This window comes from Salmo salar, chromosome 04 (assembly GCF_965601325.2).
Source record: "Salmo salar chromosome 04, fSalSal1, whole genome shotgun sequence".
In the NCBI taxonomy this organism is placed as follows: Eukaryota; Metazoa; Chordata; class Actinopteri; order Salmoniformes; family Salmonidae; genus Salmo; species Salmo salar.
This window is the reverse complement of record NC_138294.1, coordinates 8,275,407-8,298,630: the sequence shown is the minus strand read 5'-3', so window position 1 is coordinate 8,298,630 and position 23,224 is coordinate 8,275,407. Positions and strand designations below refer to the sequence as shown.

The window sequence follows — 23,224 nt, the reverse complement described above, 5'->3', positions numbered from 1 at the left end:
CCAGCAGCAAGAGCTACATCATTGATGTATACAGAGAAAAGAGTTGGCCCAAGAATTGAACCCTGTGGTACCCCCATAGAGACTGCCAGAGGTCCGGACAGCAGGCCCTCCGATTTGACACACTGAACTCTATCAGAGAAGTAGTTGGTGAACCAGGCGACGCAATCGTTTGAGAAACCAAGGCTACTGAGTCTGCCGATGAGGATGTGGTGATTAACAGAGTCAAAAGCCAGGTCAATGAATACGGCAGCACAGTATTGTTTCTTATCGATGGCGGTTACGATGTCGTTTAGGACCTTGAGCGTGGCTGAGGTGCACCCATGACCAGCTCTGAAACCAGATTGCATAGCGGAGAGGGTGCGGTGGGATTCGAAATGGTCGGTAATCTGTTTGTTGACTTGGCTTTCGAAGACCTTAGAAAGGCAGGGTAGGTTGGATATAGGTCTGTAGCAATTTGGGTCAAGAGTGTCACCTCCTTTGAAGAGGGGGATGACAGCAGCTGCTTTCCAATCTATGGGAATCTCAGACGACACGAAAGAGAGGTTGAACAGGCTAGTAATAGGGGTTGCAATAATTTCGGCAGATAATTTTAGAAAGAAAGGGTCCAGATTGTCAAGCCCAGCTGATTTGTAGGGGTCCAGATTTTGCAGCTCTTTCAGAACATCAGCTGCATGGATTTGGGAGAAGGAGAAATGGGGGAGGCTTGGGCGAGTAGCTGTGGGGGGGTGCAGTGCTGTTGAATGCAGTAGGGGTAGTTAGGTGGAAAGCATGGCCAGCCGTAGAAAAATGCTTATTGAAATTCTCAATTATAGTGGGCTTATCGGTGGCGACAGAGTTTCCTATCCTCAGTGCAGTGGGCAGTTGGGAGGAGGTGTTCTTATTCTCCATGGACTTTACAATGTCCCAGAACTTTTTAGAGTTTGAGTTGCAGGAAGCAAATTTCTGTTTGAAAAAGCTAGCCTTGGTGTTTCTAACTGCCTGTGTGTATTGGTTTCTAACTTCCCTGAAAAGTTGCATATCGCGGGGGCAGTTCGATGCTAATGCAGAACGCCACAGGATATTTTTGTGTAGGTTAAGGGCAGTCAGGTCTGGGGAGAACCAAGGGCTATATCTGTTCCTGGTTCTAAATTTCATGAAAGGGGCATGCTTATTTAAGATGGTGAGGAAGGCATTTAAAAAAAATAACCAGGCATCCTCTACTGAAGGGATGAGGTCAATATCCTTCCAGGATACCAGGGCCAGGTCGATTAGAAAGGCTTGCTCGTTGAAATGTTTCAGGGAGCGTTTGACAGTGATGAGTGGAGGTCGTTTGACCGCTGACCCATTACGGGTGCAGGCAATGAGGCAGTGATCGCTGAGATCTTGGTTGAAAACAGCAGAGGTGTATTTAGAGGGCACGTTGGTTAGGATGATATCTATGAGGGTGCTAGTGTTTGCGGCGTTGGGGTTGTACCTGGTGGGTTCATTAATAATTTGTGTGAGATTGAGGGCATCAAGCTTGGATTGTAGGATGGCTGGGGTGTTAAGCATGTCCCAGTTTAGGTCACCTAGTAGCACGAGCTCTGAAGATAGATGGGGGGCAATCAGTTCACATATGGTGTCCAGAGCACAGCTAGGGGCCGAGGGGGGTCTATAGCAGGCGGCAACGGTGAGAGACTTGTTTTTGGAGAGGTGGATTTTTAAAAGTAGAAGTTCAAATTGTTTGGGTACAGACCTGGATAGCAGGACAGAACTCTGCAGGCCATCTCTGCAGTAGATTGCAACACCGCCCCCTTTGGTCGTTCTATTTTGTCTGAAAACGTTGTAGTTAGGGATGAAGATTTCAGAGTTTTTGGTGGACTTCCTAAGCCAAGATTCAGACACAGCTAGGACATCCGGGTTGGCAGTGTGCTAAAGCAGTGAATAAAACAAACTTAGGGAGGAGGCTTCTAATGTTAACATGCATGAAACCAAGGTTATTACGGTTACAGAAGTCATCAAAAGAGAGCGCCTGGGGAGTAGGAGTGGAGCCAGGCACTGCAAGGCCTGGATTCACCTCTACATCCCCAGAGGAGCAGAGAAGAATAAGTATGAGGGTACGGCTAAAAGCTATAAGAATTGGTCGTCTGTGACGTCCAGAATAGAGAGAAAAAGGAGCAGGTTTCTGGGGGCGATAAAATAGCTTCAAGGTATAATGTACAGACAAAGGTATGGTGGGATGTGAATACAGAGGAGGTAAACCTAGGCAATTAGTGATTATGAGAGAGATATTGTCTCTAGAAACATCATTGAAACCAGAAGATGTCATAGCATGTGTGGGTGGAGGAACTGAGAGGTTGGATAAGGTATAATGAGCAGGGCTAGAGGCGCTACAGTGAAATAAGCCAATAAACACTAACCAGAACAGCAATGGACATTGCATATTGACATTAAGGAGAGGCATGCTTAGCCGAGTGATCAAAGGGTCCAGTGAGATTCAGACAGCTAGCCGGGCCATAGGTAGCAAGCTGGTGGAAGGTCTGTTTTTAGCCACCTCGTGCGTTTCCGTCTGTGGGTTAGAGGGGTTCCGTGTGGAAGGGGGGACCTGTCCAAGTTGGCAAAATAGTTAGTTATAGTGGCCCAAGAAAAGTGTCCGATAGACCTATTCAGATCGCAGCCGATAAGACAGCTAACGATTAGCCGGCCGCAGATGGGCGATCAGGTTACGTCGCGACGGAGGGGCCAGTTGGATAACTCCCTCGGACAGATAACGTTGGTGGTCCAGTCGTGAAGGCCCGATGGGGCTCCGCATCGGCAGTAAAAAGGGTCAGGATAGGTGATTGTAGCCCAGGAGACACTTCAGCTGGCTAGCTCAGGAATAGCCCAGGAGTGGCTGACGGAACTCTTCAGCTGGCTCGGTCCGGAATAATGTGTGTTAATTCCGGGACCGACGTTGCCAATAGTCACTCAGGTAGCAGCTAGTTAGCTGCAAGATCCAGGTGTAAATGTCCAGAGCCTGCGGTAGAAATCGGGGAAAGGAGAGAGAATAGGTCCGGTATACTCTGGTCTGAGTCGCGCTGTACAAAAACTGGCGATAGCTTTTCGAGCTAATGGATAGCTGAGGACAGCTAACCGTGGCTAGCTGAACTCCAACGTTAGCCAGTGAAAATGGCTAACCTCTGGCTAGCTTCTGTTGTGGATTTCAGATGAGGTAAATAATACTTTATTTTTTAAATTGGTGAGGCGGGTTGCAGGAGAGTGCTTTGAGGTTGAGTTTTTAGAAGAAAAAATGTAGAAAGATAAGTGAAGAAAAATATGTAAATATATATATACACGGGACACGATAAGAGGAGGGTAGAGGACGTCTGAACTGCTACGCCATCTTGGACATCACCTCCTGAGAAATAAACATGTAGAATCAAATCAAATCAAATTTATTTATATAGCCTTTCGTACATCAGCTGATATCTCAAAGTGCTGTACAGAAACCCAACCTAAAACCCCAAACAGCAAGCAATGCATGTGAAAGAAGCACGGTGGCTAGGAAAAACTCCCTAGGAAAAACTCCCGAGAAAGGCCAAAAACCTAGGAAGAAACCTAGAGAGGAACCAGGCTATGAGGGGTGGCCAGTCCTCTTCTGGCTGTGCAGGGTGGATATTATAACAGAACATGGTCAAGATGTTAAAATGTTCATAAATGACCAGCATGGTCAAATAATAATAATCATGGTAGTTGTCGAGGGTGCAACAAGCACGTCCGGTGAACAGGTCAGGGTTCCATAGCCGCAGGCAGAACAGTTGAAACTGGAGCAGCAGCACGGCCAGGTGGACTGGGGACAGCAAGGAGTCATCATACCAGGTAGTCCTGAGGCATGGTCCTAGGGCTCAGGTCCTCCGAGAGAAAGACAGAAAGAGAGAAAGAGAGAATTAGAGAGAGCATATTTAAATTCACACAGGACACCGGATAAGACAAGAGAAATACTCCAGATGTAACAGACTGACCCTAGCCCCCCGACACATAAACTACTGCAGCATAAATACTGGAGGCTGAGACAGGAGGGATCAGAAGACACTGTGGCCCCATCCGATGATACCCCCGGACAGGGCCAAACAGGCAGGATATAACCCCACCCACTTTGCCAAAGCACAGCCCCCACACCACTAGAGGGATGTCTCCAACCACCAACTTACCGTCCTAAGACAAGGCCGAGTATAGCCCACAACGATCTCCGCCATGGCACAACCCAAGGGGGGGCGCCAACCCAGACAGGAAGACCACGTCAGTGACTCAACCCACTCAAGTGATGCACCCCTCCCATGGACGGCATGGAAGGACAACAGTAAGCCAGTGACTCAGCCCCTGTAAAAGGGTTAGAGGCAGAGAATCTCAGTGGAAAGAGGGGAACCGGCAAGGCAGAGACAGCAAGGGCGGTTCGTTGCTCCAGCCTTTCCGTTCACCTTCACACTCCTGGGCCAGACTATACTTAATCATAGGACCTACTGAAGAGATGAGTCTTCAATAAAGACTTAAAGGTTGAGACTGAGTCTGCGTCTCTCACATTGGTACGCAGACCATTCCATAAAAATGGAGCTCTATAGGAGAAAGCCCTACCTCCAGCCGTTTGCTTAGAAATTCTAGGGACAATTAGGAGGCCTGCGTCTTGTGACCGTAGTGTACGTGTAGGTATGTACGGCAGGACCAAATCGGAAAAATAGGTAGGAGCAAGCCCATGTAATGCTTTGTAGGTTAGCAGTAAAACCTTGAAATCAGCCCTTGCCTTAACAGGAAGCCAGTGTAGGGAGGCTAGCACTGGAATAATATGATCAATTTTTTTGGTTCTAGTCAGGATTCTAGCAGCCGTATTTAGCACTAACTGAAGTTTGTTTAGTGCTTTATCCGGGTAGCCGGAAAGTAGAGCATTGCGGTAGTCCAGCCTAGAAGTAACAAAAGCATGGATAAATTTTTCTGCGTCATTTTTGGACAGAAAGTTTCTGATTTTTGCAATGTTACGTAGATGGAAAAAAGCTGTCCTTGAAACAGTCTTGATATGTTCTTCAAAAGAGAGATCAGGGTCCAGAGTAACGCCGAGGTCCTTCACAGTTTTATTTGAGACGACTGTACAACCATCCAGATTAATTGTCAGATTCAACAGAAGATCTCTTTGTTTCTTGGGACCTAGAACAAGCATCTCTGTTTTGTCCGAGTTTAAAAGTAGAAAGTTTGCAGCCATCCACTTCTTTATGTCTGAAACACAGGCTTCTAGCGAGGGCAATTTTGGGGCTTCACCATGTTTCATTGAAATGTACAGCCGTGTGTCGTCCGCATAGCAGTGAAATTTAACATTATGTTTCCGAATGACATCCCCAAGAGGTAAAATATATAGTGAAAACAATAGTGGTCCTAAAACGGAACCTTGAGGAACACCGAAATTTACAATTGATTTGTCAGAGGACAAACCATTCACAGAGACAAACTGATATCTTTCCGACAGATAAGATCTAAACCAGGCCAGAACTTGTCCATGTAGACCAATTTGGGTTTCCAATCTCTCCAAAAGAATGTGGTGATCGATGGTATCAAAAGCGGCACTAAGATCTAGGAGCACGAGGGCAGATGCAGAGCCTCGGTCTGACGTCATTAAAAGGTAATTTACCACCTTCACAAGTGCAGTCTCAGTGCTATGATGGGGTCTAAAACCAGACTGAAGCGTTTCGTATACATTGTTTGTCTTCAGGAAGGCAGTGAGTTGCTGTGCAACAGCTTTTTCAAAAATTTTTGAGAGGAATGGAAGATTCGATATAGGCCGATAGTTTTTTATAATTTCTGGGTCAAGATTCGGCTTTTTCAAGAGAGGCTTTATTACTGCCACTTTTAGTGAGCTTGGTACACATCCGGTGGATAGAGAGCCGTTTATTATGTTCAACATAGGAGGGCCAAGCACAGGAAGCAGCTCTTTCAGTAGTTTAGTTGGAATAGGGTCCAGTATGCAGCTTGAGGGTTTGGAGGCCATGATTATTTTCATCATTGTGTCAAGAGATATAGTACTAAAACACTTTAGTATCTCCCTTGATCCTAGGTCCTGGCAGAGTTGTGTAGACTCAGGACAATGGAGCTTTGGAGGAATACCCAGATTTAAAGAGGAGTCCGTAATTTGCTTTCTAATGATCATGATCTTTTCCTCAAAGAAGTTCATAAATTCATTACTGCTGAAGTGAAAGCCATCCTCCATTTGCGAAGGCTGCTTTTTAGTTAGCTTTGCGACAGTATCAAAAAGAAATGTCGTATTGTTCTTATTTTCCTCAATTAAGTTGGAAAAATAGGATGATCGAGCAGCAGTGAGGGCTCTTCGATACTGCACGGTACTGTCTTTCCAAGCTAGTCAGAAGACTTCCAGTTTGGTGTGGCGCCATTTCCGTTCCAGTTTTCTGGAAGCTTGCTTCAGAGCTCGTGTATTTTCTGTATACCAGGGAGCTAGTTTCTTATGACAGATGTTTTTAATTTTTAGGGGTGCAACTGCATCTAGGGTATTGCGCAAGGTTAAATTGAGTTCCTCGGTTAGGTGGTTAACTGATTTTTGTCCTCTGACGTCCTTGGGTAGGCAGAGGGAGTCTGGAAGGGCATCAAGGAATCTTTGGGTTGTCTGAGAATTTATAGCACGACTTTTAATGCTCCTTGGTTGGGGTCTGAGCAGATTATTTGTTGCGATTTCAAACGCAATAAAATGGTGGTCCGATAATCCAGGATTATGAGGAAAAACATTAAGATCCACAACATTTATTCCATGGGACAAAACTAGGTCCAGAGTATGACTGTGGCAGTGAGTAGGTCCAGAGACATGTTGGACAAAACCCACTGAGTCGATGATGGCTCCGAAAGCCTTTTGGAGTGGGTCTGTGGACTTTTCCATGTGAATGTTAAAGTCACCAAAAATTAGAATATTATCTGCTATGACTACAAGATCCGATAGGAATTCAGGGAACTCAGTGAGGAACACTGCATATGGCCCAGGAGGCCTGTAAACAGTAGCTATAAAAAGTGAGTGAGTAGGCTGCATAGATTTCATGACTAGAAGCTCAAAAGACGAAAACGTAATTGTTTTTTTTTTTGTAAATTGAAATTTGCTATCGTAAATGTTAGCAACACCTCCGCCTTTGCAAGATGCACGGGGGGTATGGTCACTAGTGTAACCAGGGGGTGAGGCCTCATTTAACACAGTAAATTCATCAGGCTTAAGCCATGTTTCAGTCAGGCCAATCAGGCCAGTCAGGCCAATCACATCAAGAAGAGCCCCCTAAGCAAGCTGGTCATGGGGCTCTGTTCACAAACACACCCCACAGGGCTCCAGGACAGCAACACAATTAGACCCAACCAAATCATGAGAAAACAAAAATATAATTTCTTGACACATTGACACATTGAAAAGAATTTACCAAACATCTGAGCAAACTAGAATGCTATTTGGCCCTAAACAGAGAGTACACAGTTGCAGAATAGCTGACCACTGGTACTGACCCAAAATTAAGGAAAACGTTGACTTTTTACAGACTCAGTGAGCATAGCGTTGCTATTGAGAAAGGCCGTAACTTCTAATGTTCTTTAGATTTAATGTTATTAATCATTGAACATGTGTCGAAGGAAGTAGTCTCCACCCTCTCCGAGTTGGGCATCTCCGGCGCGGCCCACGCTTGGATTGCGTCCTACCTGACAGGTTGCTCCTACCAGGTGGCGTGGCGAGAATCTGTCTCCGTACCATGCGCTCTCACCACTGGTGTCCCCCAGGGCTCTGTTCTAGGCCCTCTCCTATTCTCGCTATACACCAAGTCACTTGGCTCTGTCATATCCTCACATGGTCTCTCCTATCATTGCTATGCAGACGACACACAATTAATCTTCTCCTTTCCCCCTTCTGATAACCAGGCGGCGAATCGCATCTCTGCATGTCTGTCAGACATATCAGTGTGGATGACGGATCACCAGCTCAAGCTGAACCTCGGCAAGACGGCGCTGCTCTTCCTCCCGGGGAAGGAATGCCCGTTCCATGATCTCGCCATCACGGTTGACAACTCCCTTGTGTCCTCCTCCCAGAGTGCTAAGAACCTTGGCGTGATCCTGGACAACACCCTGTCGTTCTCCACTAACATCAAGGCGGTGACCCGATCCTGTAGGTTCATGCTCTACAACATTCGCAGAGTACGACCCTGCCTCACACAGGAAGCGGCGCAGGTCCTAATCCAGGCACTTGTCATCTCCCGTCTGGATTACTGCAACTCGCTGTTGGCTGGGCTCCCTGCCTGTGCCATTAAACCCCTACAACTCATCCAGAACGCCGCAGCCCGTCTGCTGTTCAACCTTCCCAAGTTCTCTCACGTCACCCCGCTCCTCCGCTCTCTCCACTGGCTTCCAGTTGAAGCTCGCATCCGCTACAAGACCATGGTGATTGCCTACGGAGCTGTGAAGGGAACGGCACCTCCGTACCTTCAGGCTCTGATCAGGCCCTACACCCAAACAAGGGCACTGCGTTCATCCACCTCTGGCCTGCTGGCCCCCCTACCTCTGAGGAAGCACAGTTCCCGCTCAGCCCAGTCAAAACTGTTCGCTGCTCAGGCACCCCAATGGTGGAACAAGCTCCCTCACGACGCCAGGACAGCGGAGTCAATCACCACCTTCCGGAGACACCTGAAACCCCACCTCTTTAAGGAATACCTAGGATAGGATAAAGTAATCCTTCTAACCCCCCCCCCCCTTAAAAGATTTAGATGCACTATTGTAAAGTGGTTGTTCCACTGGATATCATAAGGTGAATGCACCAATTTGTAAGTCGCTCTGGATAAGAGCGTCTGCTAAATGACTTAAATGTAAATGTAAGTAAAATATGTTTAAGTTAAGATTAGCGAACATGAGGTTGTAATGGAAGGAGATTCTAGGCCCTAATTTCACAGCCATAGACGACACGATCAACCAGTCCATTGGGAAATTTAGAGACTTATATAGAATATCAGCGAGACACAGAGGACTACCAGCTCAACCAGGTGTACGCATGGGAAGGCCCAAGGACAGGAGCACGGAGAGGCCGACGTAGAGACGCACTACTGATCGGGGGACGCAGATACGCAGAAGCGGGAGGACATGGAAACGTGGACACAGAGGCATCCACTGACAGCGAATTCCCTACAGACAGCGACTCCAGCTACCATCGCACACTGTCGTTTTTTGTTGTTGCCCGGAAGCAACACAAGGCCCCACGAAAGAAAATAAAAGATGTAGGAGAAGCAAGCGGTCAAAGAGGAGATCAGGAACACAGGCCGTGGACACGGAGCTACAGCAGGACGCGGTAATTAACCTCTCCAAAAAAGACCTTACTGACGCGCAAGTCTCAGTCTTATCCAAGGGCCTCTCTTTTGTACCTACATGTACAGATAAATCATTCGATACGAAAGTAGATCTGTTTAAATTCTTTCGCAAGATTAAACTTAAGCGTGTGTTTTCACAAAACACTGTTTCGAGCCTAGAAACAAATCAAAGAACTGGTTACTATTTTAAGCCCAAAAGCAAATTCTGTCCCATAGTTAACAACTCCTCGATTAATACCTATTGTAGGTTAGTCGAACAAGAAGCCATGTCAGTGTATACGAGACCAACAAACCACATTCAGAAGAATCTCACTAGAACAGAAGAACAGGCACTTAATGAATTCATGCAAGATTCATCTTTGGTTATTAAACCTGCAGATAAGGGGGTGCTGTGGTTGTTTTAGACTATGAAAACTATAAAGAATAAATTCAGAGAGAACTCAGTAATGAACGTTTCTATAGAAAACGGAGTGTTGATCCCACACAGGTGTTCCAAAGGGAAATATGCTCTAATCTGGAGCACTAGCTCACTATTTGGGAGACAGAGACACTAATGAATATCCACCAACAAACTTAATTTTAGAGCTGGCAGAATATGTTTTGAAGTATAACTATTTCAGGTTTGATGATGAATACTACCTCCAAACGAATGGAACATCGATGGGCTCCACATTCGCTCCGAGATATGCTAACCTTTATGTGGGTCTTTTTGAAGAACGTTTTGTTAATAATGAAAACGAAAATACATTTTTGATTAAAGTCCTGACGTGGTATCGATATATTGACGACCATTTTTGCATATGGGAAGGAACGGGGAAAAAGCAGTCAGATTTTATGGCACTACTCAATGACATTGACCACAATCTCAAATTCACTATTGAATGTGACACTAAACGTGGTCATTACCTTGATATGTGGATTGAGAAATCAAACGGAACCCTGTTTACAACTCTGTATAGAAAAGAAACGGACAGAAATACTCTATCACAGGGGGACAGCTTCCACCCTGAGCCATTAAAAAGAGGACTTCCTAGAAGCCAGTTTTTCAGACTGCGCTGTATATGCCACTCCACAGAGGACTATCTAGAAAAAGCAGCGGAGATGCGCACTAGGTTTCTAAGAGGCTATTCGCCACAATGTGTGGATGAAGCTCTTCATTTGGCATTGGGAAAAACACGAGATGAACTGTTACAAAAAAGACCCGCTAAAGAACACGCCGTAATGTTCACAACCACATATACTTTGAACTCGCGAAAAGTGGGAGATGCGGTAAAGAAACACTGGCATATTTTATCATCGGACCCAGCTTTGCCGGCTGAATTTAAAAATCCACCACTTATTGTGTATAGGAGAGGTCGCGATAAATTGGTCCATGCCCACTGCCAGCTACAAAAGAAAATCAGCCAGGCTCTTTTACGCCCTCTACCAAATGGTAGCTATAAATGTAGAGGATGCTCACAGTGCAACAACATGATGAAGTGTGAATATGTCTGCCACCCACATACAGGAAAACGGTTCTGAATAAATGACATTACGTGTTCCACCACCCATGTTATTTACATTATTAAATGTCCGCGTGGGCTGTGCTATGTAGGCTAAACCTCTCGTTCTCTCAAAATCAGTGAACATAAAAGTTAAATCAGGAGAAACGACAGGGATTATCCAGTCGCAGTACATTTTAATGACCCAAAGCATGACATTTCTACCTTAGATTTTGTGGCGTAGAGAAAGTCAAGATATCAGACAGGGGAGGTGATACTAATAATACTCTGAGTAAAAGAGAATGTTTTGGGATTTTCAACCTCCAGACATTATTTCCTAAAGGTCTTAATGATGAAATGCCTATGTATGTTGTTGTGAATTTGAACATGAATTATGCCCCTATTTCAGATTACTCTGATGTTTTTCGTACGATGTACCCAATGATGAATGAAAGACCTACCGAGCAGGTTATGTCCTCATTGTGGTTTTACACACTTTATTTGAATATTTATGAAATGCATATTGTTATATTTGGTAGCACTTATTTGTTTTTCCTTCACCTCCAACCCATTTCCATGGTGGAACGGATGTGGGTGGGGCTAGGTCTACAAAAGGGTGCTAATAAAAAAAAAAACAACACAAAAGCCATGAGGCAAATACGTAAAGCTTATTAAAGATCAGTGATACTCTCAAGAGCAGTGTGCGGTTTCCTTTTTCATGGAACGTCTGTGAGTGTAATGTTACTGTTCATTTTTATTGTTTATTTCACTTTTGTTTATTATCTACTTCACTTGCTTTGGCAATGTTAACATATGTTTCCCATGCCAATAAAGCCCTTAAATTGAATTGAAATTGAATTGAGAGAGAGAGAGAAAGAGAGCAAGGGAGAGAGAGAGAAAGAAAGAGAGAGAGAGAGAGAGAGAGGGAGAGAGGAGTGGAGAAAGAGGGTGCAGCTGTTTGCTGGCTCTTTACCTCTCTGTACTTAGTGCCCTTCTGTAGTTAATGTGTGACCAAGTGAGTATGGGGAAAGGTGTGTGTGTGTGTGTGTGTGTGTGTGTGTGTGTGTGTGTGTGTGTGTGTGTGTGTGTGTGTGTGTGTGTGTGTGTGTGTGTGTGTGTGTGTGTGTGTGTGTGTGTGTGTGTGTGGACATGTTTAACTATTATTGTGGAGACCAGAAGTCCCCACAAAAATAGTAAACAAGCATTTGATCAACTGGAGACATTTTGTTAGTCCCCACGAGGTCAAATGCTATTTAGGGAAAATAGGATTTTGAATGGGATTTAATTGTGTGTCCCCACAAGGTTAGCTCTACAAGACTGTGTGTGTGTGTGTGTGTGTGTTTATGGCACTTGAGTGTTTTGTGTTTCTTTTCAACCAACAAATAACTCTCCCTGAACTTTGAAACCTTTATGAGCCAATCAGCAACTGCTTCCCAGGACAAAACTAGTGTCACCTGCCGCCTGTCCAGTAACCAAGGTTTTCTGGGCAGGTAACCGTGACAACATAAATAATTCAGAAGGAGAGGGAGCAAGCCGCCTGACGGGAACAGGTGTCCTAGAGGGCGGGGCGCTGAAAGAAAGAGAGAGAGAGAGAGAGGGGGGGGGGGGGTTAAGGAGAGGCAAGGGAGTGACACAGACAAAGAGAGCAGGTTGAGAAAACAAATGTATAAAAAGAGGGACTGTGAGAAAAGAGTCAAACGATAAGGAGAGAAAGAAAGCAGGAGTGAGGTAGGGAAAAACAGGCAGACAGGGAGAATAGAATGTTTAGGCTAGAGACCAGAGTCCAGAGAGAAAAATAAACTAAAAGGGTGACTCAGGGAAAACTCCAGTCCGGTCATGGAAGCAGAGCTGGAAGAAGAGGACGGGAGTTTCACTAACATCTCCCTAGCTGATGACAGACCTACAGGTAAGACAAACTCCCCTTTAATTGCAAAGCTAGTAGCTCTGTCCATTCACCTACACACACCTATAGGAGAGAGTGGGGTACGTTGAGCCAAAGGGCTAAGTTAAGCCACCCTTGTTTCCAGGAAACCACACACACACACACACACAAACACAGATGTTAAGTACTTTTTAAGCAGAACAGAGGTGAGATTTTTCTTGTGAGGCAGGATTCAGGTGTGGTTGTGGGTGGACTTTCTATTTGTATTCAGGTCAACTATAAACACACACACACACACACACACACACACACACACACACACACACACACACACACACACACACACACACACACACACACACACACTGTAAAGCCACATTCCCCCAGAGAGACAGAGCGAGGTGTAACACCTTTTACTCTGTTGAGTCCTGTAGATAATTATTCTGAACAATCAGACAAGGAACTACCTGCATTCCATATAAATTCAGAGTCACATACAATCTGGGTCTAACCTACAGAACATAGAGGTACTATAACCTACAGAACATAGAGGTACTATAACCTACAGAACATAGAGGTACTATAACCTACAGAACATAGAGGTACCATAACCTACAGAACACTGAGGTACCATAACCTACAGAACACTGAGGTACCATAACCTACAGAACACTGAGGTACCATAACCGACAGAACACTGAGGTACCATAACCGACAGAACACTGAGGTACCATAACCTACAGAACACTGAGGTACCATAACCTACAGAACATAAAGGTACTATAACCTACAGAACATAGAGGTACCATAACCTACAGAACATAGAGGTACTATAAATCACACAAAAATAATCAATGGAAATCCAATTTATCAACCCATGGAGGTCTGGATTTGGAGTCACATTCAAAATTAAAGTGGAAAACCACACTACAGGCTGATCCAACTTTGATGTAATGTCCTTAAAACAAGTCAAAATGAGGCTCAGTAGTGTGTGTGGCCTCCACGTACCTGTATGACCTCCCTACAACGCCTGGGCATGCTCCTGATGAGGTGGCGGATGGTCTCCTGAGGGATCTCCTCCCAGACCTGGACTAAAGCATCCGCCAACTCCTGGACAGTCTGTGGTGCAAAGTGGCGTTGGTGGATGGAGCGAGACATGATGTCAAATGTGCTCAATTGGATTCAGGTCTGGGGAACGGGCGGGCCAGTCCATAGCATCAATGCCTTCCTCTTGCAGGAACTGCTGACACACTCCAGCCACATGAGGTCTAGCATTGTCTTGCATTAGGAGGAACCCAGGGCCAACCGCACCAGCATATGGTCTCACAAGGGGTCTGAGGATCTCATCTCGGTACCTAATGGCAGTCAGGCTACCTCTGGCGAGCACATGGAGGGCTGTGCGGCCCCCCAAAGAAATGCCACCCCACACCATGACTGACCCACCGCCAAACCGGTCATGCTGGAGGATGTTGCAGGCAGCAGAACGTTCTCCACGGCGTCTCCAGACTGTCACATGTGCTCAGTGTGAACCTGCTTTCATCTGTGAAGAGCACAGGGTGCCAGTGGCGAATTTGCCAATCTTGGTGTTCTCTGGCAAATGCCAAACGTCCTGCACGGTGTTGGGCTGTAAGCACAACCCCCACCTGTGGATGTCGGGCCCTCATATCACCCTCATGGAGTCTGTTTCTGACCATTTGAGCAGACACATGCACATTTGTGGCCTGCTGGAGGTCATTTTGCAGGGCTCTGGCAGTGCTCCTCCTGCTCCTCCTTGCACAAAGGCGGAGGTAGCGGTCCTGCTGCTGGGTTGTTGCCCTCCTACGGCCTCCTCCACATCTCCTGATGTACTGGCCTGTCTCCTGGTAGCGCCTCCATGCTCTGGACACTACGCTGACAGACACAGCAAACCTTCTTGCCACAGCTTGCATTGATGTGCCATCCTGGATGAGCTGCACTACCTGAGCCACTTGTGTGGGTTGTAGACTCCGTCTCATGCTACCACTAGAGTGAAAGCACCGCCAGCATTCAAAAGTGACCAAAACATCAGCCAGGAAGCATAGGAACTGAGAAGTGGTCTGTGGTTACCACCTGCAGAACCACTCCTTTATTGGGGGTGTCTTGATAATTGCCTATAATTTCCACCTGTTGTCTATTCCATTTGCACAACAGCATGTGAAATTTATTGTCAATCAGTGTTGCTTCCTAAGTGGACAGTTTGATTTCACAGAAGTGTGATTGACTTGGAGTTACATTGTGTTGTTTAAGTGTTCCCTTTATTTTTTTGAGCAGTATATAACCTACAGAACATAGAGGTACTATAACCTACAGAACATAGAGGTACTATAACCTACAGAACATAGAGGTACTATAACCTACAGAACACTGAGGTACTATAACCTACAGAACATAGAGGTACTATAACCTACAGAACACTGAGGTACTATAACCTACAGAACATAGAGGTACTATAACCTACAGAACATAGAGGTACTATAACCTACAGAACATAGAGGTACTATAACCTACAGAACATAGAGGTACCATAACCTACAGAACATAGAGGTACTATAACCTACAGAACATAGAGGTACTATAACCTACAGAACATAGAGCATAGAGGTACTATAACCTACAGAACATAGAGGTACTATAACCTACAGAACATAGAGGTACTGTAACCTACAGAACATAGAGGTACTATAACCTACAGAACATAGAGGTACCATAAGCTACAGAACATTGAATAAGCTACAGAACCCTAGGACTGGAGGTACAGACTGGGTAGGGTTGGCCAAGCAACAGCCTCACCTGGGTTAGTCTTAGCTGCAGACAGAAGGAGACATATAAACCCTTCAAAGTGGAGCACAGAGCAGAGAGTAACCAAGCACACTGATCCTGGTGGCTGTGATATGGTGGGTATAGTGTGTGTGTGTGTTACAGCTGGTCTAGCCTTGCCAACTGCTGCTGCACCGCTAGCCTGTGTAGTTCACCACTAAGGGAGTGACCGAGAGACTGTCAGAGCTGCAGTGCTGTACTATAGTGAAGAACAGAATACAAATTAAATGGAATACTCACGCATGCATGTGCACACAAACATATACAACCTGCACAATCAAAGCACACATACAGACGCACACAGTGCTGCCACACCTATCAGATATCAAATGTCCTTCACGTTTTCCCTTCATCAGACTACTAGTCTACATCTAGTGGAAGGAGCAAGTAGACAAGAGGAGGGAATGAGGTCATACAAGCATATTGTTAGGGGCCCAATAAATGTCGTCATTATTTTGACACCACCTGTGGCTGTGTGCATTGCGCTGGCTCCCCCTATCGGCCGCGCCGCTGGCTCCCCCTATCGGCCGCGCCGCAGGCTCCCCCTATCGGCCGCGCCGCAGGTTCCCCCTATCGGCCGCGCCGCTGGCTCCCCCTATCGGCCGCGCCGCTGGCTCCCCCTATCGGCCGCGCCGCTGGTTCCCCCTATCGGCCGCGCCGCTGGCTCCCCCTATCGGCCGCGCCGACCCCTACACCCAGCTAATGTGAACGTGTGTGAGGACGTCCCGTCGCAGACTGTCATACATGGAAATCCGCAGTGTCGTCTAGCAGCTAATAACGTTATCCACACAATATTGTTATTATATCGAAGGGTAAGTGACTGACATTTCAGAAATATAACGACACTACGTGGCTAGGCTTGTAGTTGTTGAGATGTACGGATTTGACAGATTTCTGAGATTTTAGCTGTTTAACTTGCTACTGTACTGTAACAAGCATTCTGATTAACTACGAGTTAGCTATGTACATAAGCTAACATAATATCGCGGTTATTAATTTGACAGCCGGTAGTTAGCTACAGTAGTCGTTTTCTTCTCGGTGTTCTTGCTTCTCTGTAAAATGTTAGCATATGGTATGAAACGGCTAGGTGGCTAACATTAGCGTGCCGCTATGCTAACTTACCAGCTAGCTAGCTGCCTGGTCATGGGTGTGTTGTTGTTTAGCTACCGTAACGTTAGCTAGAGAGCCAGCTAGCATCACTTGTCATCTTGGCCTGTTATGGCTTCCTCTGTCTTCTTGTTTGGGTATTTGGATGATGGTAGCCAGCTAACGTACAGTACTGTTGTTCACTTATCTAGTGTGCTACCTTTATCCGCGTTATTTGAATGAATAGTCCGTTAGACAGGTCGAGGAGTTAACTGGGGACCGTTAGTTGGAGACTAACCGTTTTTTAGATCGAGACAGATGAGGTCACTTTGAATGAGATGGCAGTGCTCCTGCAATGCCATTTCCCGCACATGTTACGTTGTTTTGGACCCTTGTGGCGCAGTGGTCTAAGGCACTGCATTTCAGTGCTAGAGGCGTCACTACAGACCCTGGTTCGTTTCCAGGCTGTATCACCACCGGCCGTGATTGGGAGTCTTATAGGTCGGCGCACAATTGGCCCAGTGTCATCCTGCTTAGGGTTTGGCTGGGGTAGGCCATCATTGTAAATAATAATTTGTTCTTAATTGACTTACCTAGTTCTACATTTTTATTTAACAAAAATCATATGATTGTAGCTAACTATATTTTTTGCTCACCTTGATATGTGTGTGTGTCTACGTACAGTGGACAGAGGAACTGCAGTCCTGCATACCAAACAGGACAAGGAGGACTTCACCATGAACTGTGACATGGATGGTAATGCCATGAACAACAACACATCCTCTGGTTGTGTCTGTCAGTCTGTCTGATGCTGTCTGATTGTTTACATGTGTGTGTTCAATAATATACTGTGTGTTTGTGTGTAATATAGTGTGTGTGTCCAGTAATATAGTGTGTGTCCAGTAATATAGTTTGTTGTGTTTGTCAGGAGACATGGAGAACCAGGTAGAGATGGAGGAGAAGACGAGGCTCATCAACCAGGTGCTGGAGCTACAACACACACTGGAAGGTAACACACATCTCTCTCTGTAACACACATCTCTCTCTGTAACACACATCTCTCTCTAACACACATCTCTCTCTAACACACATCTCTCTCTGTAACACACATCTCTCTCTGTAACACACATCTCTCTCTGTAACACACATCTCTCTCTGTAACACACATCTCTCTCTGTAACACACATCTCTCTCTGTAACACACACCTCTCTCTGTAACACATACCTCTGTAACACACATCTCTTTCTGTAACACACATCTCTCTCTGTAACACACATCTCTCTCTGTAACACACACCTCTCTCTGTAACACACACCTCTCTCTGTAACACACACCTCTCTCTGTAACACACATCTCTCTCTGTAACACACATCTCTCTCTGTAACACACATCTCTCTCTGTAACACACACCTCTCTCTGTAACACACACCTCTCTCTGTAACACACATCTCTCTCTGTAACACACCTCTCTCTCTGAATCACACATCTCTCTCTGTAACACACATCTCTCTCTGTAACACACATCTCTCTCTGTAACACACATCTCTCTCTGTAACACATACCTCTGTAACACACATCTCTCTCTGTTACACACATCTCTCTCTGAATCACACATCTCTCTCTTACACACATCTCTCTCTGTAACACATACCTCTGTAACACACATCTCTCTCTGTAACACATACCTCTGTAACACACATCTCTCTCTGTAACACACATCTCTCTGTAACACACATCTCTCTCTGTAACACACATCTCTCTCTGTAACACACACCTCTCTCTATAACACACATCTCTCTCTGTAACACACATCTCTCTCTGTAACACACATCTCTCTCTGTAACACACATCTCTCTCTGTAACACACATCTCTCTCTGTAACACACATCTCTCTCTGTTACACACATCTCTCTCTGTTACACACTGGAAGGAAACACACCTCTCTCTGTAACACACATCTCTCTCTGTAACACATCTCTCTCTGTAACACACATCTCTCTCTGTAACACACACCTCTCTCTGTAACACACACCTCTCTGTAACACACATCTCTCTCTGTAACACACCTCTCTCTCTGAATCACACATCTCTCTCTGTAACACACATCTCTCTCTGTAACACACATCTCTCTCTGTAACACACATCTCTCTCTGTAACACACATCTCTCTCTGTAACACACATCTCTCTCTGTAACACACATCTCTCTGTAACACACATCTCTCTCTGTAACACACATCTCTCTCTGTAACACACATCTCTCTCTGTAACACACACCTCTCTCTGTAACACACATCTCTCTCTGTAACACACATCTCTCTCTGTAACACACATCTCTCTCTGTAACACACATCTCTCTCTGTAACACACATCTCTCTCTGTAACACACATCTCTCTCTGAATCACACATCTCTCTCTGAATCACACATCTCTCTCTGTTACACACATCTCTCTCTGTAACACACACTGGAAGGAAACACACCTCTCTCTGTAACACACACTGGAAGGAAACACACCTCTCTGTTACACACACTGGAAGGAAACACACCTCTCTGTTACACACACTGGAAGGAAACACACCTCTCTGTTACACACACTGGAAGGAAACACACCTCTCTGTTACACACACTGGAAGGAAAGACACCTCTCTGTTACACACACTGGAAGGAAACACACCTCTCTGTTACACACACTGGAAGGTAACACACCTCTCTGTTACACACATATCTGTTACACACCTCTCTCTCTGTTACAGTGGAAGGTGTGTTCATGTATCTCCTCTCTCTGTTACCGTGGAAGGTGTGTTCATGTATCTCCTCTCTCTGTTACAGTGGAAGGTGTGTTCATGTATCTCCTCTCTCTGTTACAGTGGAAGGTGTGTTCATGTATCTCCTCTCTCTGTTACACAGTGGAAGGTGTGTTCATTTATCTCCTCTCTCTGTTACAATGGAAGGTGTGTTCATGTATCTCCTCTCTCTGTTACAGTGGAAGGTGTGTTCATGTATCTCCTCTCTCTGTTACAGTGGAAGGTGTGTTCATGTATCTCCTCTCTCTGTTACACAGTGGAAGGTGTGTTCATGTATCTCCTCTCTCTGTTACAGTGGAAGGTGTGTTCATGTATCTCCTCTCTCTGTTACAGTGGAAGGTGTGTTCATGTATCTCCTCTCTCTGTTACAGTGGAAGGTGTGTTCATGTATCTCCTCTCTGTCAGTGAGGTTATCAGTGACGCTCCAGTTGTGTTAATGGAGCTCCTAAATGGGTCTCTGATTGTATCTGTCCACTCTATCTCCAACAGTTTAGTGTGTTACTCTGACTGAGCCACCCTCTCATCCTCTCTGTGAGGCTAATACAGCTACTCCCTTCCTGACTCAGATGGATTTAAGATTTTGTCCAAAATGGCACCCTATTCCCTATGGGCCCTGGTCAAATGTAGTGCACTGTGTAGGGAATAGGGTTCCATTTGGGATGTTTAAATCGACCATAATACAGCAGTCTGGTGCTGCTAAACATTCAGTCTAGCCTGGGAGGGAGGAGTATTTGGCATTGATGTGGAATAAACTAAAACATTCAGTCTAGTCTGGGAGGGAGGAGTATTTGGCATTGATGTGGAATAAACTAAAACATTCAGTCTAGTCTGGGAGGGAGGAGTATTTGGCATTGATGTGGAATAAACTAAAACATTCAGTCTAGTCTGGGAGGGAGGAGTATTTGGCATTGATGTGGAATAAACTAAAACATTCAGTCTAGTCTGGGAGGGAGGAGTATTTGGCATTGATGTGGAATAAGCTATCAGGAGGCTTCTGTTTCTGTATCGGCGTTTCATCTATCATTACTTACTTAGGCGGGGTGGCCTCCCCTGTCAAACTCAGCCTTAAAAATAATTATCTAGGGGAAACACTGGTCTGTCTAGTTCTAAGTTCCGTACCTCTGTTATTCCAGACCTGTCAGGACGTGGTCTGTCTAGTTCTAAGTTCCGTACCTCTGTTATTCCAGACCTGTCAGGACGTGGTCTGTCTAGTTCTAAGTTCCGTACCTCTGTTATTCCAGACCTGTCAGGACGTGGTCTGTCTAGTTCTAAGTTCCGTACCTCTGTTATTCCAGACCTGTCAGGACGTGGTCTGTCTAGTTCTAAGTTCCGTACCTCTGTTATTCCAGACCTGTCAGGACGTGGTCTGTCTAGTTCTAAGTTCCGTACCTCTGTTATTCCAGACCTGTCAGGACGTGGTCTGTCTAGTTCTAAGTTCCGTACCTCTGTTATTCCAGACCTGTCAGGACGTGGTCTGTCTAGTTCTAAGTTCCGTACCTCTGTTATTCCAGACCTTTCAGCACGTGTGGATGCGGTCAAAGAGGAGAACCTGAAGTTGAAGTCGGAGAACCAGGTTCTAGGCCAGTACATCGAGAACCTCATGTCGGCCTCCAGCGTGTTCCAAACCACCGACAACAAGAGCAAACGGAAGTAACCCATGACGACCAAGGGGAGTGAGACCCCCTACAATAGCCTGGTAGCAGATCTGTTTGTGCCATCTCCATGTTTGGGATGACACAAACCGTAGGCATGATAGCACAAACAGACTGGCACTCAGGCTACCTGCAACATCTCCTCTCCCAAGTGACAGCAGAGGAGGTAGATGCTGTTTGTAACCACAGTTCTAGGGACGGATATGGACGTGTTCCAAATGGCAGATTATTTCCTAAGTAGTGCACTATGTAGGGAATAGGATGTCATGAGCTCTGGTTAAAAGTAGTGTACTATGTAGGGTAGTCTGATCCTAGATCTGTGGTTAGGGGCAACTTCTAATTCCAGACCCCAAAATCCTCCCTACACTCCAACCACACCCCCAACCCTAAGAGTCCAGTTTACATTGTTGTTTGACCTCTTTTTACCCTCCTAACATCAAACCCCAGACATGATTTAACGGTTTTAGAATTCATCTTATTTTAGAATACTGTTTTGTTGTCATGTCAACTGCATCTGTAATGAGTTTTGACATCAGACCTTTTTTTATTTTGATGACTGGTTAATACTGGTTGGATCTGGAAGGAAACTGGACTTGTTGTATATGAATATGGCCAAACTCCTGGCCCCAAATTTGAATCAAACATATTGAATGACATGTCAATGTAATTCAATAATATAATATTAACACATTCCATCGACTTATCTCTCATCTGATTGATTGGTCGAAAGGTTACTAAGTATCTGTTTTTTAATTGTTAATTTCCACCACTTATTGATCAACACAAACATTATGAAATATGATTCTGTATGATGTATTTTTAAGCAGTACTACTGGTATGCTACTCATTCCACTAGGAATGGGATTCCTAATTCATATCGTCACCATGGAGTGCTGTGTGAAGTCAGTAGGTAAAGGAAAAAGCACAGTAAACGTGTTATGCTGTACATAACAAATGATGCCATCTTGAATGCAACCCTTGACTAGGGTCAAGCTACACTACAGGGTGAGACGGCCTCCTTTACCTATGATGGTGGAGGGAGGACAGAAGAGAGCTCTGCTTTTTACAGTTAAGAGCCTTGAGTGGTATTGATTAGAACACTCAGGCTGTAGAACACTCCGGAAGGTTCTGTCAGTGCATTAACACAGAGCTGCTGATGGTAATGGACTGTGGAAGCCCGAGGCTGGTTATAGTAGAGAGAAATAAGGTAAGGGTACAGCAAGAAATTCTATGAGAACCTTTATCAGGGATGTGATTGGGATTTTGGCTAGGAGATAGCTAGGTCAGTTTCAATTCTATTTGAATAGAGGATAAAATGGTTAAATGCCTAATTAATCAGGAAGAATCACAACACTCAGTTGTACAGAGATCAGAGGTTCTATTGGTTCCAGGTGCTAAAGGAATAGATTAGGGAATATTGAGATGATTCCACTGCACTTCAATGCATCACGTTATTTAATTTTATTTCAATATAAAATAGTATTTTTATTTTGTAATATGTTAAATGGTATTATATTGTATGCGCCACGGACTCTTGTTAGTCCCAAATGGCACTCTATTCCCTATATTAGTGCACTACTGTGGGCCTATAGGGCCCTGGTCAAAAGTCGTCCACTGTTCCCTACATAGAGTGCCATTTGGGACATCAACCTTAGTTTTTCCTTCAGGCATGTTGATAATGTCTACACACATCCTATGGAACTAACTGCCTGGTGTGTAGAAGTTTAGAGCTTCTATGACTATGTTGCCTTTTAACACTTTTGTTTTAATAAAAAAAAATACTTGTTATGCTTTTGTATGAGTCGGGAGTGAAACTATCTATGGAAATAAGGAAAGGAGAGTGAAGGAGACAAGAGAAGGATATAAGACCTCTTGACAAGTGAGATGCATCCTTAGTGAGAGATCTTGATTAGTTTCTATAGGTTCTCTAGACAGCAGAGTAGACTTTGTTCCAGTGCAAGCCAAGAATGCTGTTCCGATCCAGAGGGTGATGTTCCCTTTCAAGGCCACACTTCAGACAACTACTTAGGTGAATTCTGTTTGGCCCCAAGAGGGGAGCAGCCTAGTACAACACTAGTCATAGTTAATCATACACATGACTCAGCACCTTTCATGGAAATGAAACAGTACCATGACAAGTTAGCCTGAGAGCCAGTCTGTTTGATAGTGTTATAC

The 23,224-nt window shown here is 45.1% G+C and overlaps 1 protein-coding gene across 4 annotated transcripts; it reads left to right on the top strand.

The window, feature by feature from the left end:
* Window positions 1–12,386: 12,386 nt before the first annotated feature.
* Window positions 12,387–22,837, top strand: LOC106591957 (short coiled-coil protein B). 4 transcript variants are annotated; one of them, XM_082974049.1, is made up of 4 exons: window positions 12,387–12,695; window positions 17,277–17,348; window positions 17,524–17,601; window positions 20,909–22,837. In XM_082974049.1, exons 1-4 carry the CDS (start codon window positions 12,626–12,628, stop codon window positions 21,049–21,051), a joined length of 363 nt encoding a protein of 120 aa, XP_082830175.1. In that variant the 5' UTR covers window positions 12,387–12,625; the 3' UTR covers window positions 21,052–22,837. The 4 variants fall into 4 exon arrangements, with proteins under 4 accessions (XP_082830175.1, XP_082830174.1, XP_082830177.1 ...); XM_082974048.1 differs by having other exon boundaries at window positions 17,521–17,601; XM_082974051.1 differs by lacking the exon at window positions 12,387–12,695 and adding an exon at window positions 16,176–16,318.
* The last annotated feature ends 387 nt before the right edge of the window (window positions 22,838–23,224 follow it).